Source organism: Sebastes umbrosus, chromosome 4 (genome assembly GCF_015220745.1).
Source record: "Sebastes umbrosus isolate fSebUmb1 chromosome 4, fSebUmb1.pri, whole genome shotgun sequence".
NCBI lineage: Eukaryota > Metazoa > Chordata > Actinopteri > Perciformes > Sebastidae > Sebastes > Sebastes umbrosus.
Genome location: NC_051272.1, coordinates 15,065,441 through 15,085,454, shown reverse-complemented (window position 1 = coordinate 15,085,454; position 20,014 = coordinate 15,065,441). Strand labels below are relative to the sequence as shown.

General features: G+C 43.2%; 1 protein-coding gene across 3 annotated transcripts in view; it reads right to left on the bottom strand.

The window, feature by feature from the left end:
- Positions 1–3,609: 3,609 nt before the first annotated feature.
- mctp2a (multiple C2 domains, transmembrane 2a) overlaps positions 3,610–20,014 on the bottom strand; it is a 32,926-nt gene continuing 16,521 nt past the window's right edge. For all 3 annotated transcript variants that reach the window (XM_037768041.1, XM_037768044.1, XM_037768042.1), the window contains exons 18-23: positions 14,097–14,216; positions 12,945–12,986; positions 8,105–8,214; positions 7,900–8,009; positions 6,613–6,710; positions 3,610–4,461 (exon numbers count right to left, since the gene is read on the bottom strand). In XM_037768041.1, the coding sequence (XP_037623969.1) occupies positions 4,402–4,461; positions 6,613–6,710; positions 7,900–8,009; positions 8,105–8,214; positions 12,945–12,986; positions 14,097–14,216 (540 nt within the window). In that variant the 3' untranslated portion in view covers positions 3,610–4,401. The remainder of the gene's footprint in view (positions 4,462–6,612; positions 6,711–7,899; positions 8,010–8,104; positions 8,215–12,944; positions 12,987–14,096; positions 14,217–20,014) is intronic.

The window sequence follows — 20,014 nt, the reverse complement described above, 5'->3', positions numbered from 1 at the left end:
AAGAATTATGGCTTTTGCCATGTCTTAACACCAGTGTGTACTGTGGGCCACAAAATGAATTATTAGTAAACTGGAGCTACTGAAAACAGCGGCTATTAGCGACCATTTTTCTCCCTGTTGTTATCTCAGTCATTTCGCCACCCCTATTCCCAGAGACAACATCAATCCTGGTTACCATGATTTATATATTCTAACAACGGGAGAGACTAAAGCAATGTGCCGACTGGTGAAAGCTGCAGCGGGTGAAAATGTAGCAAATATGATTAAAAGAAAAGTTATTTTTATAAAACGGTCACTATATCCTGACAGTAGTGCATGAGACAGGTAATCTGAAAAACAATAATGTGCCTCTGTGTCCTCCGGTGCTCCTAACGGCATCTGCAAGATTTCACAGACTGGAGGAAAACAACCAATCAGAGCCGAGCTGGAGCCTTGCCGTCTCTGAGCAGCTGTCAATCACTCGCGAACTCTGATCAAACGGTCAAACTAGACAGCGCTGATCAAATATAAATCGATATTCTGTTACTGTAATGCCTATTTCTTGCCTTAAATGTTTTCATTTCAGTTGAGGAAATACTAAGCACCGCCCACCAGCCGGAGCAAACTTTCTAATTTTACAGCTAAACAGTACACTACAAGATGTTTCTGAAAACATTTGAGGCGAGAAATAGGCATTACAGTAACAGAATATTGATTCATATTTGATCAGCGCGGCCTAGTTTGACTGTTTGATCGGAGTTCGCAAGTGATTGACAGCTGCCTCCGTTTAATGAACAGCCAATAGGAACGCTCTCTCTCTGAAATGACCTGTGATTGGCCAAAGTCTCGATCTAGATATAGTCTAGATTTTTTAACGCCTGAAAATAGAGTCATGAGGAGGTGCAGAAGTCTAGTTATCTCTCTGAACACTGGAATTACAATATGCTGAAATGTTATTATTATTATTTTTGCCCAATGATGCAAAAAACATTCTGCCTACTGCAGGTTTAAGTTAGGAGCGAACAGCAAAAAGCAGGCATAATTTCAACAGCTCCCCATGCAGCCTCCTCAGGTAGATTTGCTCATATAGGCAAAACTATCTAACTGTAGGAAACTCAATCTGTTCTGTCATTTGGTTTGTGTTTCCGCTGAGCTGATGCCCCGGCGAATTCTGCTCTTTATTGGTGTCAGGGTTCTGTCTGGAGGCAGACCGTAACCTCTGCACCTTTAATTTAGGCCAGTTGGGACTTGGAGCGCAGCCACTGATCCCCGTGACCCGCTTCTCAGGTGGTACAAGCAGACCAAATAACACATGCATAAGAGCTTTAACACATGTAAGTCAACTATGAGTCGTGCTTTTCTTACTTTGTCCTACTGTGCACATTATGTCTCTCAGAGAGGAGGTCAGAGCACCTTAACAGCATTGCACATGTAACAATTACTAAGGAGGTGCTGAGAATAGTGGCTTATTCAAATGAGGTAGTTTTTTTTTTTTTTTTTTTGCTGTGCATCTCCTTGTAAAGCAGCGCAGAGCTGCGACGGCGAGAAAGGCTGCAGTGTTCTCTCTCTCTGCACTTGGTAGTTTGACGCCCGCTCCGGGGCTGAACATCAGAGGAGCGGCTGCTGAAAAAACAGGTTGTATGGGTCCTTGCACACAGCCTGCCTGTGGTGCTGCCTGAAGGACTGCCATGGAAACAAGGAGTGTGACAGGCTCTGGGGGGATCCGCCACAGCTGCAGGCACTTCCTTTTTGACAGCCTGATGAAGACATCACTGCCACACCATGCACAACAACAACAACTACTGGTGAAAAAAAAATGTGATCAGACAATGTTAACTGCTGTGTGGCTCAAATGTTCATTAGCAAGCTTGTAAAACATCCAGGGATTTTCCCCACTGCATTCGGGGACCATATTGCACAGTGACTTCCTCTGCTGAGATTCACAGCCTTCCCAGGAGGAAATACATTGATGAATAATTCCTTAAGTATGATCACTCCTCTTTGAAGAGGACCGTATGTGCGGTTTGTGTGTGCACGCTCACCGCACGCGCGTGTGTGAGGAGGTAGCATGAGTGTGCATCGGTGCATGCAGAGCCGAATCAACAATTGTTGTAACCCTGTCAGACTCTTCTGTATGATCCATTGACTATGAATGATACCAGGAACATCCAAGTCCACGACCTCGATGCCACATATCCAAAGATTTGACAGCTTGGAGGCAGGCAACCGTATTCCCATATGACCTCTCGTAATGTCACTGGCAGCATTTTGCCTCAATGATATATCTGCCTATTATTTCAACTTAAACTCACCAAAGTGAGTTTTTTTTAGTTAAATTTGGCTTCATGTGCCCAGTAATTGTCAGCTTCTTATTTTTACGTGTTCTGTCAGAGATTTAGATGTCCCGGTGCTGCAATTTGGATGTTTGCTGAAATGTCGATGAAAAGTACCCTGGGAGTATTGCTTAATTGGTTTCACCTCTTGGGGACACTTCATCGGGTCTTGCCAGTGATCTCCTTGTACCCTCCGCCCCTCCCTCCTCAGCTCTGCCCTCCTCCCAGCACAGCCAAAACCACCCCCCCCCCACCCACCACCTCCTCCAAGCCCCAATGGAGCCAAGAATGTAGGAGGGTTTCAGCCAGTGTGTGGGATTTAGCTCGTCAGAAGCTCAGGGTCACCTCCACACCCTCTCACTTTGAAATGGACCCCTGGTGGCAGCTCCTGGGAGAGCCCAGTGATGTCTCTATCAGCCTGTCAAAAGAGATAGCCCGGGGCTCCACCAGGTCCCCCTGAGCCAATCAAACTCTTCACAAAGCACAGATGGATGCTCTTTCACCAGCGTGCTACTGCTGAGGAGGGGGGCACCCGGCCGCGATGCGCAGTCCCCCAATCAGTTAGAACAAACTCCCACTGGTGGGGTCCAAGCCTCAGTTCAGCCCAACTTCAGTTCTAACTATGTATGTTTTAAAAGAGAGTGCTTGCCATTTGTCTACTATCAGAAAGCAGGTAAAGAAGGAAACACGTATCAGCATGGTGAACTGCCTACGTAGACAAGCCAATATACTGAATCAGTGCCGTATGAATTATAAATATTTTGAAGGTACTTTTTTTTCAGTAGGGCATTAATATGAGAATAAAACATGTCTCACATATTTGGTTTCAAAATGGCAAAATGTGTGTATAATTTATTTTTTCATATGTAAACTAAATATGCATGATAAAATCGATAGAGGATATTACTACATCCCTCTTCTTGGAAAAACTATTGTGGGGAGACAGATGGGAAAAACCGTAGCGCGTGTGTGTGTAACCGTTAGATAGGCCAGGTGATTTTAGTGGAAATGTAAAGCACTAAGTGGCGAGGACGGAGAGAGTACTCTCTGTGAGATGAGCTCTTTCTCTCTCATCTGGACCCTGTTATTGTGAGAAGGCAACAAAGCAATGCATTAGGAAGCACACTGGAGCCACACAGCTTTGATGTGAGCTCGGTAACCAAGGCACAGCGGTGGCCGGTGTGTGAGCTCTGTTCCAATGGCTGTGTTGTGTAATCAGATGTGTTTACTGTGTATTCAAGTAAAGAAGTGGTGTAATCCATCCTCACTAGAGTGCAGTTATTGAAAAAACAAGAGCTCAAACTGATCACGATTCTTTATACAGGATTCCTGCAAATTCTCCAGTTGATGATGCAGACAAGATATTGAGTAAAAATAAAACTCACATTAATCAGGCTAACACACAGTAACACATAAAGTCAGCTGGAAATAATACACATGCTGTGCATGAATATATATTTGTTGCTGAAATAAAAGAAAGAAAACTGACAGCCTTTTTATTATACAGTAAATCCTTACCACAAAAAGAATAGCAGTCAGTACGTTATTTAAAATGTGTGAAAAAGCATATTATTTTGATTATTATTTATTGCGATATATATGACCTTTTGACCTTTAATTATATTAACACACAGATGAGGTAAAATATGATTTGTTTTCCAGAAAGCTTGTATTAACTTAACCTGAAGGCAAATTTCTTAGTTTCCCCAAAGTCAAAAAAAAAAGAAGCAAAACAGTGGAGGTCTAAGGTAAGCCATACCCGACGCTTTTCATTCCTTTTCTAAATTATATCCAAAGATGAAGGCTGAGCCTTGCAGCTCTCTCTTTTCTTTACCTCCAGGCTTGTGATTGACAGCGCCATGTGCTGCCCTCCTAGCTGCTGCAGTTCACAGCCTCTGTCAGGGGGGGGGCAAACACACAAGCCAGAGAGCGGCTGGCTGCCCCTCAGCAGCAGGGGGCAGAGTTAGGGTGGTACGGTGGGGTGCACGGGGTCACGGGCTCTGCTGGCACCGGGGCATTGTTGTCAGGTGGACTGCGTCGTACCGTATTCAAAAGGAGACCAGCCTTTCATCCAGCGTGTCCGCGAAGCTTACCTTTTCTTCCGCGGCTGGTTCTGGCTGGTGGGCGCTCTCAGCGCGCTGCGCTGCACCTGTAAAAACAAACAGGAGTTTGGTCAGAGGCAGGTAATCCGAGCTCAGTGGAGCGCACGGTAATGGCTCCCCTGAGGAGAGCTGGTGCAGGGGAAAGCGAGGCGGGCTCGCCTGTAATGAATCATTTTTTAAACACAGGAGCAGAGGGGATTAATCACAGGGAGGAAGGATTTGAAGAGTCAAGGGTTCCGTACCAGCGTACGCCCCCCTCATTCTGCACCACAATCACAATATTAGAAACAGAAATCAACTGTTGAGATGACCTGCCAGGCCAGTGAGGGAGTTGCAAACTGCATAATCACTCACTGTAAGTTATGTCCCCTGAAGAAAACTTTGCTCGAGCCTGAGAATAGCATAAAGCGAGTGTTGTTTAAGTTATCAGTTGACGCGTAACTTTCTCCACGGCTTTACAGACCCTAGGTGTGACTTTGATTTCTTCGGGGAAAAACAAGACCTGAAAATTTGACATTTGAACTTGCAACCTTGTTTTTTTTTCTCCGCAGGTAACATGTGTAGAATTAAGCTCAAGATAGATTCACTCATGTTTCAGTGTTTCTTTTTCCAGAAATTCCTTGATGTTCAAATGGGTTTACAAAATAAATGTATGTTGTAGATTCATGTTCTCTTTGACATTCAAAAAAATTAGATTCAATTGTCCAAAACTGCCACCACAATCCAAAGAGGACTGATCATAGGGTAAACTGAAAAGGAGAAGAGCTGGAATTTGAAAACTTGCTTTTGAAGCATGCTTGCTGAGCTCAAACAATACGGCGAATCTGTTGAATAAAGGTAAGAACTCTATGCTAATTAGCTGGTCTCCATTATTAGAATGGGAGATGGAATGTGGGAACAAAGTGACTGCCTCCTGCATCAGAACATGAAACTGTCCTCAGAACTGACAGATGCTTCTTATTTCAGGACAGACACAGTGTCGTCAGAAGTCCCCGTTTGAGGCAGACTTTGTAGATGTGCACAGGCACTAATTGCCAAGTCACATTTGCAAGAAAGACAGGAGTCAATTTTCAGCCTTTGTGGTGTTTTTGTGTCCACACCTATCTGAGGATTGAAGTTCTAAGTCAACAAAAACAAAATATGTGGTCTATTGTTTTGGGTCTCCTGTGTATATGATGTTAAGGTTATTTTTCACAGTACACAATGAAACGTACTTATGATGAATCTTAAGGGTGTTTTGTTTTTTATGATTGGAGCTATTTTCAAGATGTAGTTTCTCTTTTAAACCGGGCTAAAAAGTATTGTTTCCATGAGATTTGAAAGTGAGTCGTTTTCAAAGCTCAAACATTGTATCCCAATGGGGAAGAAGACATACAAAGGATTCTGAATCAAAATGTATTCACCACCTTGTTTTGCCAACTCAGTCAGCCAAATCTCAAACAACACAGGCTCCCTCCAACATCACAGAGGAGTCAGCGATGGCTTGCTGCAGGAGGACATCAAGGGTGCAGCACAGAAACAGACTGGGGTGAGAGTGTCTTTCCAGATCCAGACTGTCAGGATTTCTCGCTGAATTCAGTCTGGCGAGTTACCTGGGAGATGAAGGCGCTGTGTGGCACTTCATTTCCTGGCCGAGCAAAATTCTCAGTCAGAGAACGGCGAGCGCGCCCGGCGCCACTTACAACACCCTGACAGCTCTCCTCAGCTCTGTGATGTAAATGCAAATGACATATCAGCCATGGCTAATATGTAATCACATATGGCACCCAGCAAGACGACTGGGGCTCACGACTACATTAATTGACTCCACCACCCTGAAGTGACTGAGGCCACATCAGAGTTTCTGTGCTGACACAACAGCCGGAGACGTCAGGAGCCCTCCGCCTGCCCTCGGCCAATCACCAACTTTAATGTCACCGCGCTTCAATCAGACAGATAAAATTGCTAATAACGGACGAGGCCGCGGCAATATGGCTGAGGACAGATCTGAGCATCTCCTCACTCAGGCAATACGGCGACTACACGGAGCTGCGCTGAGGAATAATTGGGCCAGAGCTGCTTTAAAGGCGAGAGTCCATTAATAATCAAACAAAGCCAGAGGATATATTTCTGCAACACTTGGGAATTCTGCTACAGCAAATAATGCAGACATCTTCAGGGAATTCCTTCCCTATCTGTATGTAAAATTGGACCCTTACCTTTTGAACATCACAAGGCACCCTCTTGAGGAAATCCAGTATTTCATTATTGTCAATAGTATATGGGTTGCGCAGCTTCTTGGTAAATTTGTTAACGCCTGTGAAAACAAGGACACATTAATAAATAAAGGTGTCATACCGACCAGCATATTTTACAAGGTAAAAAATAATAATAATAAGAAGAGTTGTGTAACCCTATCTATGTACTGTGCAGTATAGCGTTCCCACCGGTGTATCAGTAACTGCATTATATGATGCTGTTTCAATTGATCCCTTTCAGCCAGACCAATGCAATGGGGACAAGTTAAAGCAATACATAATCAATAAGGAGCAGATGAATAACTATAATTCGATAAAGAGGCACACATTTATGACAACTTTTCCTCACTTTTGTTGCTTGGATGTGATCATTTCTAGCATATCTATATTTACTTTGCACATGGCTGCATACAGTACCACGGAGAAAAAAACAATATCTCTGGGGTCTTGTAATGGGACCATTATATTCACAGTTTGGTACTGCCTGTACCTCAACATGCAGACAAAGAACCTAAGGACTTAAATATGTGCGAGCAACTTGAAAGGCTTGCCTTGCAACCACAGAGATGGGGGTTAACTGGGGAGGCAGAGGAGTGTCTCAGACTGTGTGTTTTTTTGTTTGATATGATGGTTTTTTGGTATTGATTGTGTTGAAGGCAGTGTGGAAGTACAGTGGTTGTGGGCTTACAGCTGGAGGAGGAGAGCCTGTTAAGGGCAGCATATCTCCCTGACCACTGAGATGACTGTCTATTCTGTATGACTACAGCAGATAATGAGAGGCTAGACCAGGAGCCTACAGACTGCCCAAGGACATCATGTATTATATACAGCTTGCTACTCTACCTCTGCTTTGTTTTCGCACAAACCTTAGGCCTTGCCTCTGCTGGGCTCTGCTACATCAGCCCACACTGAGCAGAGCCAACCTCTGCAGCTGTCTGATCTCTGTGCATCTGCAGAGGTGTAGGCATGGCAGAGTTCTTAAATTACTCTGCTTCATTAAATCACGGATTTGCAGTTAGGAAGATTGAATAAGAGTTGTGTTTTGCTACAATGGTACAGGCGTATAGAGGCATTTTTATACAATTTGTCAGGATGTTTTGGTCGGTGTTTGGACGGATCTAGACACAGATAGTGGGAGTTTGTAATTTATTTATTTTTATGTAATCGCCCAATACAGTTTTAGTTTTGCATTTTTTTTATAATTTACAATTTTATGAATTTAACAGTGTTTTTAGATGTAGAACTTACCCCATATCAGCACGATATATCGCAGTGGGATGAAATATAAGAGCGCTGTTGTCACAAACAGCATCATGCAGGCCATGCACGACAAGAAGGGGACAGACCAGTTGAATATGCTACAAAAAAAAACATGTCAGATTAATGTGAAGTTCTGTAAAAAAAACAATTAATTAAAAAATAGAGATATTTTGTAGGATTAATATTAAATTACTTCTTGGTTCGCTCTCCGATGTTTGCGATTTCCCCCATAACGTTCTGGACAGCCAGCACGACTTCCTGCACCATATGTATCTTATCCATCAAACCCTTTTTTCCTGAGTCCTGAAAAAAAAAAAAAATGCACAGACACTGATGAGGTACACTGTATGTCAATTGTTGGGCAGGGTAGACAAAGAGCAGTTTATCTCTGCTGTGCTATTATGTGTGATTTATCTATTGAATGGCCCATAATGAGCAAACACTGTACATCTTCAGACTATGCTTTTGAAGATGAGACAGACTCGGTGCTCAGAAGCGGTTATGTGGATGGCTGAGAGATTTCAGCTTTTGTCCGCCACACACAATAGAGCTGTTGCACAAGTGCAGCACAATCAAGACTCTCTGGTGGATGAAAAACACACAAAATGGCCATCTGCAATCAGGCAGACTAGACGACCTAGACGAGAAGAAGTGCAGGCTCGCAACTTAGGAAAAGATTCCTTTCCAGCAGCCTGCGCAGGACAAGTTTGAACATGTTTTTACAAATCTGTCAGACCTGGCTTTCTAACCTCTCCTAACACTTTCTCTGCATGAGAAAAACACTTCACCTCACTTAGAACACCAGTTGGATTTTTGTTCACTCTTTTCACGCACATCATTCGTGTCTACTATGTCACATAAAGTATTATTTGCTTTTAAATGCACTGATATAATAATGACAGAGTCTGGCAAAGTCAACATGTGAGAGGGGGGGTTGGAGGGTCTCAAAATGAAATAAATGTGATCACATCAAGGCTGGAAATAACAACGAGTGTGAAGCCTTCCAGAGGCAGAGGAGTGACTGGAGATAACACAAGTAACACAAGCTAAAGAGGGCTGAGAAGCCTCACATCAAAAGGAGGAAATAATGACAGGAATGATGACAGAGGGCGGGAGAGGAAGAGTGAGAGGGAGAAGGGGGGATGAGAGTGTTGGGGGAGGGCGCTCTGATGGACCCTAGCAGGAGGCTCGGGGATGTCTATATGTTTATGTTACAAGTCAGCCGAAGCCGCAGCCTGTGTGCATTGACAGGGTCCAGACAGAATGCCTTTATCAGAGCTTCATGAGGCCGCCCCTGGGAACACACTGTCTGCCAGCACATAGAGACTCCCCACTGTCAGGCCCACTCTCCTCCACGAAAGGCGCAGGAAGAGAGCAATTCCCACACTAGCAGAGCCTCCCCCACTGGGCTCGGATGTGGACAGACACTGGAGGCTCAGCACTGTCCAAAAAAGGAGAAACTATCACAAATATGCTTTCTTTGAGATTAGCATCTCATGGTCTCATCGCGGGGACTATCTGTGTTTATGCGTCATCTTACTCCACTCCACTGCATTGCTGAGCAAACCTACATGCATGTCTTGTACCCCACATCAGGTGTTAATTGAGCTCTTTATCCAAAGTTTATTTTGAAAGTGGGGAACAGTGTTAGAGTGTGCTAAAAAGCCATTACAATCCGTGTCGGTGAGCTCCTGATGGACGCAGAGAGCCACGATACGGAGGCTCATCAGTTAGGCTCATACTCCTTTTCATATTTCCATCTAAACTTGTTTAAGCGACCCAATTACACGATTTAGAATTCCAATCTAATACGAGATATGAAGCGTTATTTAACTCCACTGGATACACATGCAAGGTAAATTTAGCCAGAAATACAGCTCCGGCTGGGGAAAAAAAAGAGAAAACCATATTGGCTTTCATTTCTAAAAAGGAAAAAGAGACAAATAGATGGACTCTGAAGTGTGCATCGAGAGGCACAGCTCTCATGATTATCATTATTCATGTGCTTTAAGATTCTTGAAATCCTCCATCTCCTTAGCGACCAAAAACTGAAGTCCTTCCTACATTAATCATTTGATGATATTCTTTATCTTTGTTCATTTCTCCTTTCAGCGAGCACATGAGTGCAGAGAAAACAAAAATAAATAAAAGAGCTCCTTCAGAAATGGAAAAGGATGGGTAAACTGGGGATGGACTAAATGAATCCTAAATGTCTACTGATTAGAAAACCTGTGTGAAATCATATTCTCATTTCAGATAAAATTGTAAAAGCTTTGCTTTTAAGGTGCGGTAATGGAGAACCAATTTGATCTCCTGCACAAAGGTAAACATACTCTCACAGACACGTGGGGTGTTATCAAAGGCTGGAAAAAGCTCATTTAGCATCATTCTAATTAGAATAAACGGTGCCAAATTTGAATTCTCAGACTGAATATTTTCCGAGTGACTTTTTTTTCGACAAAGATAAGAAGCGCGTCTAAATGAAAAACACCTGTGTTCCAGGCAAATTATCTCACATGAAGCTAAAATAAGCTAACAAACAATTTGCGGGGATAAAACACACACACAAAAAAAGCTCTCAGTGGATTTAATGTGTTGCTGGGTCCGTGTGCGGTTGCTCTCGTAATGCACTCCACAGATCATGACACGGGCAGTCTGTCTCACTGGTGTGCTCAAGGAGACCCAGCGGTGACTGTGGACTATCGGGTGAGAGATGGAGTCACCCCCCAGCCCAGTCTAGCACCCCCACAACCACCACCTCCTCACCCTCCCCCCTCAACTCCCCTGGGCGAGGCTCTGGGAGCAAGTCAACCCCAGACCAGCACTGCCAGCCGGGGGGCAATGAAAGGCCTGTTTCATCTTCCCTTTTCATTTCTATTGGAGATCTATGGACTTGTTTTGCCTCTCTGTTTCTTTATGTTATGATTAAATATTGTCTATCTGCACAATTGATACCTAAGGCCAAAGGGAAGTCACTTTGCCCACACATAATTTGTAAGCTGTCTCTTTCCCTGAGGACAGATTTGTTCACAGGCAGAGAATCTGTTCTGTATTATCCCGCTGTAACACTGCCTTGCCTTTCGTCTCTCTTTAACGTCATGCCTTCACATTCTTGCTGCTCTGTCTGAGGTTTAAATATTTCCTTCCTCAAGGGGGGAAAAAGGGGGATAAAAACATATTTGAGTGGTAATCATAACCTTCTCAGAGGGAAAAGCCTTTATTCACATGTTAGAGGAGAGACTAGGGGGAAAAAAAGCAAAGGCTTTGAAGTCATCAAATTTAACACTGATCACTCTTTAACCCCAAATATTTCTAAAGAAGACTTTGATAGGAGGTGTAAAGCTACACTGCTTGATCTAACGGCATGATATCACATTCAAGTGACAGCGAGACCATAACAAGACTTTCAAAAAAAGCCACTTTAAATTAAAGCTGACAGCTTAAAACAAACATGGGTGACTGCTTAATTAGTAAATGAAAGGAGATATTTCATTTCCTCTGAGTGTGAAAGGGCTTAGGGAGGCTCATGGAAAACCTTTCAAAAAGCTTTAAGAGTTCATAAACGCGTGCAGCGTATGGAGAGAACCTTAAACCTTTCTAAAGACATTTCTTAATCTAAAAAAGTAAACATCTCTCTATTATATATTGAGGTTTCAAGGTAAAGACAAATGTAATGATCATTCTATATAGCAAGGATATTAAATTTAGTGCATAAAAGGTAATCCTGCCCGATTCAACATTCATAAATACACAGGGTTTTCGGTGTCACTGCTGTTTGTTTAAGCACCAGTTTGCCTGTTCCTAGCTGTGATAGCAAGTCCTGCTTCCCACTTTTGTGTGTGCAGACATATCATGCGAGTTTCATCTGTGAATTAGCCCATCCTTTCAGACAGGATTTGGTGGATGTGCCTGTGTTTTTAAAAGAAGCTGGCTTTTTTTCATAGCCCCGGGTCATCACAACAGAATATATTGAGCGCATTATGGATATGAATCCTGGGCCTAGACACGCAGCACAAGGGTCATTGCTTGAAGGCTTTGCCTTAGCTCCACACTTCATTGCCATAAAGCAATAATACACATCCCTGTTAACTCTTCCTTCTTTACAGAAAACAGTGGGATGAGTGTAATTGAATATTATGTGCTGTGGGGAAGTATAATTTTCAGGCTACTTAAAGATTTCCTGTTGTTTTGTTTTTCAAGAGACACCAGAGAGACACATTAATAAACATTATCATTTATGATTTCTCACAAACGAACAAGTGGAAATGACTGATAACCTTTTGGGGGCAGAGTAGAAGTTTACTGCTGTGTTATTCTACTTTGTTCATTTGTTCTGGTAGTAAAAGGTCATTCTCAACACAACTATCCCATTTAGAAAATGATACAAAAAAAAAATGTACTGATTTTTATCCCCTGCAGCTGTGCAAAATCTAATTGACGGTGCTGTTTAAATTTGATTTATAGATTTTTCAAAGGGCTGCGGTATCTCGGCGGAGTGCATTTGTAGAGTGACACTGAATACCCAGAGGAGCAGAATAAAGATCTACATGCTACGACTGTTTCATAGATGTTGCCCTCATTTGGGATGCATGAAAATATTTCTATTCTTAGTTAGAAAAGAGCTTCTGAGAAGCAACTGTCATTGTGACGCTGCTAAAATACAGACTAGAACCTGTATGGCTCTTTGGTAAAATAATTTCTATTTTCTAAGAAACAAGTGTTTATATTTATATAAGAATAATCTGCTGAACCAGGAATTTGTACCCACCAGAGGCAACACAGACATTGTTATGTGTTTGATTTAACCTTGGTTATTCAGAAAGAAATATCAGCAGGATTCACGCTTCCGATATGTTCGAAAATGATCTTTACACATGCTATTGAGGAATGTCACTATGAAATGTTAAAACAGTCAGAGTTTATGGTAAACCTTAAAGGATTTATTTATGTTTTATGGTGAAAACTGAAAAGCGATGACATTCCACCAAAACGTATTATCCCTTAAAATGTTAGAAAGAGACAAGATGAAATACCTTCTCGTCTTCCTCCTCGTCGTCACCCATGCTCATGTTCACCTGAGAGAAAATAAAGGGTAGAGGGTGATTTCAAACGAACGGGACATGTGGGCACTGGAGCATTTTTAACAAACACCTAGTAATGAAATTTTCTTTGAGTACATTCACCCCTATTGGGAGAGGCTTGTTTCCATAGAGACTGCATCACAGGGGTGACCTCACACAAAAGGAGAGGTGAAAGAGGGCCTTCCTCACAAGAGCACTGTCACACCAAAGCAATCTCATTTCTCCACAACATAAGCACACAGAAAAACAGAAAGAGGAGGAAAAAAAACACATTTAATTTGGATGCTGTTGCCTAGATCACTTTATATCAAGTCATCCCTGACCCCAATGTGGTGCACGCTGTGACATTGCCTGGGAACAGAGCTGTGTCATTGCCGGCCAGAGGGTCACAGAGGGGTGGCAGTGTCTCAACACTGGATATGAGGGTGAGCCTGGGCTTTAACATTGCCCAGGGACGGCATCTTTGCCAGCAGCTATAAACACAATCACCGGGCCGGGGATGTTGCTCTGGGGAGGGTGTGTGAGCGGGCCAGGCCCCCGGCCGGCCGGTGAGAAGGCTTACAACACAGTGAAATTGGGGGGCAGTCAGAAGTGTGAACAGCATTAACCTTCACAGACATGTGTAGGGCAAACATGATTTCCATAACAGTAGATAGAGAGGAGATAGTGGTATGTTGTGGAGAGAACTGCATTAACAGATGTGATGGGACTAAATCAACAGACTATAAGCTATACATACATTTACAGTGATTCGATTTTAGTGGCTTCGTCCTGCTTGGTGTTTTATTGGGCCTCTGGAGAAAGTGTAGAAACTAGTTTAACCAGCTATAAAACACCGTGGAATGCTGCTATAACTGGCTGTACTGTGAGGTGCATTTTATAGACCAGCTCCTGTATTATACAGTGTACACACAAAGTGTTAAGAGTTGTTAATTGACATTACTGTAAAACTGCAAATTTGCCCAATGTGTGCCAAAGGGATTTCATTCCATCGGGGTTAGACCAGAGTCGGGTTAACATATAGATTGAATTTGCACTTTAACAGCGTGCATCTACAGATGTGTACAGATGAATACTGAAGAGTTCTAAGTCCTCGTCACTCACTAGGTCCTGGTTGGAGCTGGCCTTCCCCGCAGAGAGCTGGAAGTAGAACCAGCCAATGAGCAGCAGCAGGAAGAGGGGCAGCATGAAGAGCTCCCAGTGCCACACCGTCACAAGGAAGATCTGAGAAGACAGGACATGACAGTATGACGCAAAGCCCATCATGCTATAGCTTTCAAATCTCAGCAAGCCTGTTCCCAAAACAAAATATATAATGGATTTAACCACGTCCTAAATCTCATGAAAAGCACTACAGACTGTAAAGCCTCTGAGATTTACAGCCGATGGCAACAGATTTTACTCTTAGTGGTTTGAAAGTAACAGACATTCAGGGACAACTTTTAATATCTTGAAATCCTATTTATATACACCAATAACAGTGTGCTGGCAGAGTGCCTTACTGCGGAACAGAAAGTATGACATGGTTAGGCATGGTATGCTGTCTTTTAACTAGCACATCAAATCCTCTTAGATTCGGAGGTAGCGAGGCTCTCTGACGAGGCGCATATGGCAACTGGAGAAGCATTTGCAACATTTACCCCCTCCGTGGCGGTGATACTGAGAAAAGCCAAGACCCCTGGTAGAAATAAGATGGATCACACTGAATGAGTAATCCCTCATAATTCTGTAAAGGAGTGGTGCTAAGCACGCTGCACAACACCCACTGCATTTCACAGCAGAGCACTAATTGGACGGCTGCATTTAAACCCATTTAGTGACAGCCTAATGAGTCTGTCTCCAACTGAAATTATCAGGAATGTGTGAGGAGGATCACACCAGCCGGTTGACAGGGATGAAATAAAAAAATGTCCCCACACAGCAAGTCGAGTTAAAATCTATTATAGTGTGATTATTGTGCCAATACTTCCAACATATGGTCCACTTTTATTTACCGCAGACATATTCTTCCCAATGTAAGTGTGTCCTCGTGCTTTATATACAACATTTTCTATAATTAATGCATCCTTTCTAACAGTTACATTCGTCCTAAGTTTTCTTTTTACAAAGTTTATTTCAAAATGTTGAGTATAACTGAACCCACCCGATGGTAGCACAGTGCAGTCTAGGCTCGAAGAGCTGGAGGCTGCTTAGACTATGAACAATATGTTCGAGTTAAGCCCGAGACAGGATGTGAACCACCGGGGCCTTCAGGCCTCAATAGCAGGCCTGTAAACAGCAGACTGCTCCTGTCATAGCAACCATACAGAGTCCGTGTATGTTGCTCTGGGGGCCAGTCTACCTACTGCCACACCAGGCCTAGGTTCAAACGGCCACCAGGGAAACGTGAACCGTGAGTAATGCAGACAACTCTGTGGCCCAAACTGCCCTGGGCTTCACCACTGTACTGCTTATTATCACTCAATAAAACCTGGGGAGATAGAGGGTGAGCCAAAGCGTCATGCAGAAACACAGCGGGATGACCAAGGTGTAAGGAAATGAACGATATGTTATTTATATTTTTTACTAGGGCTCTTTTGAATTACGTATGCAGCAACAAACTAGAGCTGGTGGGGGATAAAAAAAAAAAAAAAAAAGGTAAACAATGAATATGCATGATGTGCCGAGGTAGCTGCAGTACATCTCATCTCTGTTATGAATAACCTACGTCATGTGTTGTCACCTCAGTTCCCATGAGGCGACTCTAAAGCGACGCTCCCCTCACCCCCAGAGGAATTCAGCTGGCTGGTGGACAGGTAGCTTGTCATATTCCCAGTATTCTCGTAAAAAAAGGAAAAAGAAAAGGGGGGGAAATGTGCCTGGAAACTGACATGAGCCCAGCAGGAATGTTGAACCTCCTTGCCCTCCCTGCAAAAGCTGCTACATTAACCACTAAAGTCTAATTGCTTGGTCTCTGTCTTCCTGTGCGAGTCAACAGAGGGAGCCAATTCATTTCCGCCCAGGGAGCCGGCAGAGAGAATCTGTCACAGGTATTCATAATCGCCCACTAATGCAAATTTCTGCTCGCCGCGTTCTGGCTCAGTGGACAAGATAAAAGCCTACAGAAATACAATGCCTTGTGTCTAAACTGAGTGCTTAAATGAGGGTATAAACCAAAACTGTCAGAAATATCTTCTCAATTCCTCCCTCATGGTATGTCAGCCCATGTGTTCAGGATTTACATGCTTTTTTAACACTAATAAAAACGATGGAGAGAAACATCTGGGAAAAGCTCTCAGATTCCTTCACTCAGGTGCACAGACTGAGACTTTGCCGTCAGACATCCCGCAGTAATGAGCAGAGGCAGGACTAAACCTTCCCCTCGTCTCCCCGCATTCTCCAGAGTTTCTGTGAAACGGAGACAGAACTAATTCCTCGCTAAGTGGTTTATGTTTTATTAGCGAGCAGCTGAGTGATTAAAGGACATGTTGGACAAAGTGCAACCTTTCAGGCGCAAGTGAAAAATTTCTATAAAAAATAATCCACATTTTAATTGCCATCAAAGAGGCTCCGTTTCAGTTTTAAGGGCCTGACTGCGTATTTTTTATTTTTTTTTCATCCCGTAAACAAATTACGCATGACAAGTAAAACCTTGAACTCTTTAAACACGACAATGCTAATATGTTGCGCGAGCGGTAAAACAGTCATTTATTTAACCAAAAAGGCCATAAAGCAACAAAACAAAAGCAAGGGGGGTAATAATTAATGATATACCTGAGCATTTAGGTTCACACACAGCAGAATTGGATAACGAACGACTTGTAATTGAACAAGTGTTAGTATGTATGTCTGGGAGGAGTGTCTCTAATGTAGGAAAACTCCCTTGACAAACACCATTTAGCTGAAAAATGTCTGTATGATTATGCGCAGGGTGCCTGGGGAGAAAAAAAAGAATGAATTAATAAAACTATTAGCACACGGTGGAGTAGATGATGGAGATGCACTCTCCTTAGCCACCTGTAAGCGCTTGGAGAAGGGGGCAACCCTGGGCAGAGCCATTCTGCCAGCAGGGTTAAGAACAGCCTGACAGATTTGTTTTATAGTGCCATTAATATGATTCCACTAAATGCATTCTGCGCCTTCTCATGCAGATCCCCTGGCCAGCAGAATCCAGTACCTAATAATAAAGCACTCAGCGATTAAAAGTGTGAATAAAATAACTTAAAGCTGAGCAAGCATGGCAGCTCCCACCACCCACACTCTCCCAGGAGAGGGAGAAGGGATCGTAGCAGGAACAAAGGGACAAAGACACCCTCTATAAGAGTTTCTACCATCCTGTAAATTGATTAACAGGGGAGGGGGTCGCCCAGTCTACCAACCCAAACTACTGACTGGCAGACGTACTACCAGACTGCAAGGCTGCCAAATGCTCTCCTTTTATACACTACAGCAGATAACGGCCTATAAATATAGGCGTCACATCAGTATAGCACACATAATATTGTTGATGAGCCAAATTAGTGTAATGTCACAGCACACGGGGCCGTAAAATATCACTACTGTTGCCGCTAACTAAAAATTTGTTTAACGTGGTGCATTTCAAAAATACCCTTATTTTTAAGACTATGTACCATCCGAAAGATTTCATCTTGGCTGTATCTTCACTTCTCTCTTCAGTTTCACTCCACTTGGAAAGCTAAACAAAGCGAGGAGAGCGCCAGCCAGCATTATGAGGGTCAGTCATGGGGGCTGTGGACGGATGCCAGATTACGTGAACATATACTGAAAGAGTTTAACAAGACTGACTAACAGGCTGCAGGGTTTTGTGTATGTATGGTTGTCTCCGTGTGTGTATGCGGTGTTTGTGTAACGGACAGAAAAAGGCCGGGATCCGTGCATGCGGCTACGTGCAAATGCGGTATATAGAAATAAAGAAAATTAATTAAAATGATTATTATTTTAAAAAACAAATAGGAACCTCTAAAAAACCTTGACTACACTTCATAGAGATGGTCTTTTTCTGGGTGAAATAAGGGCAGTGAAAATTAATCTGCATTACTTCCTCAATTAAAATACAAAAAAAAGGAGATTAATAATGAATCAAAGGCACAAGTAGCAGCTCAGCTCACGCAGGTCTTTTCTTTTTTCAGGCCGGCTGAAACAGAGTCTGGCTGAGGGCTTATGTTGGGGACAGCATCGGCAGGCTTTAAAGTAGCTGTAAACGCAGAGCAATGAGACATGTAATTTGTGTTGAGCTCGGGCCAGTGTGGGGACAGGCTTTCAGGGGGTGTCGGAGGCAGAGGAAGCACAGATAAGATTTCTCTTCGGGGCAGGTACTGTGGAGTGTGTGGGCAGCCATGGTGCTCTGAGCTAACGCTGAATAAATATTTCACATACGCTCAGCTCAAGTCTTATCGACTGGGGAGAGAGAGAGGGAAAGAGAGAGAGAGAGGAAGAGGGGGAGAAAGAGAGAGGCTATATACCAGTGAGAGCAATAAAATGGGGAATCTCATGTCCCTCTTCAGCGGGACGAAATCAGTCGTGGAGTGTGATGCAATTCACAATTCAATTTTTAAATCAAATATGCTACAGTAGATAGTAACATTGATATTTATTCTATTTAAGTTACTCAAGTTAAGTATTTAGTTTTCCACTTTGTTTACAATTATTACTATTATTTTGCTTAATGATAGCTTAATAAAAAAAGAGCAACAAAAGTACACATTTTAGTAATAAAGCCATCGCTAAATATAAGCATAAACAATTCTATTTCTTTCTCTTAAATTCAAAACTAAAATATAAATCATAAAAATTGTGTCATATAGTCTAATTTCAGTTAATTCAGCGTTCACTATTTTTTCTAATTTGTAAACAAAAGGTAAGCGAATGATGAAACAAATGCCACAGCTTGTAAGGACGCATGCACCGCACAGTGCAATAGTGATAGCAGCTCTTTATCAAAGCACTGAGGAAGAGCAGCCGTGCGAGTCAACGCATTAGCATTTGCTCACAGGGCCAGCTCTGGCCGTTGTCTCCCCGCCTGTCTGACACATGCCAGGGCCAGAGTAGCGGCGGTGCGAGGCTGGAGCGGGGCAGTCAGCGGGGGCCCTGTGGTGCCTGTCAGTGGTGGCTACACTGACCCTGCACTCCGGCACTGGCCACTAGTGTTTAATCCGTGTCGGGAGCGTTAACACTGAGCGACCTCCTGGGTGACAGATCTGCCATGCGAGCCTTTTCCCCCGAGGAGGTGGGGAGGGAGTGGCATGGACTCTCTCTCCCTGTCAGCTCCGCTCACACGCACGTTAACGCGCCGGGGCCAAGACCGGCCCCGGAACAGCCGCACACAGGGGCGGACAGGTCGCCGCCTCAGCTGCCTGGGGAGAGGTGTCCTCTGTGACTAGGAAGGTGGCGAGTATGTTAAAGGCAGTAATTATGATATGGCACACACAATGGGGTTAAACATGAAAACACACAGATAAAACCTTTACTGGTTTTATTCAGTGCAGTTAGCTATTAATACATCTTAGGACACTTTTCTTGTTTCTACTTAAAAGTTACTGTTTAATAATGCTAAATAATAAGGATGAATTTGGGGAGTTTAAATTGTGTGTTCTCAAAACTGAAATCCATGTCCTAAAAACGTGTAAAAAATAGAAACAATTTCACAGCTCTAATGAAGTGAATATTAACAGAGAAAGCTTATTAATCCCACTAATAAGGGGACATGTTTCAAGGTTACACATTCAGCCACCCTCCAGAGCTGTCAACTGACACATAGCCACTCAGGGCAGCTAAATAATAACACTGTTAAATCAGGAGGCACTGCTGAACAGTTTGCAAGTAGTCATAGCCTATCATTTAATAATTAATAGATCTCAGACTCCGAACCATGAATACACACATCGCCATCACTGTCATCCTTTTTTTCTCTCCTACTAGACACATTCCCACTACGCAGTCTGTGAGAACTCCCACAGCCAGGGAGATGGAGAGTGTAACCCCCATGAGACCGAAGAAGCCCACTCCTTTAAGGCCTCCAACTT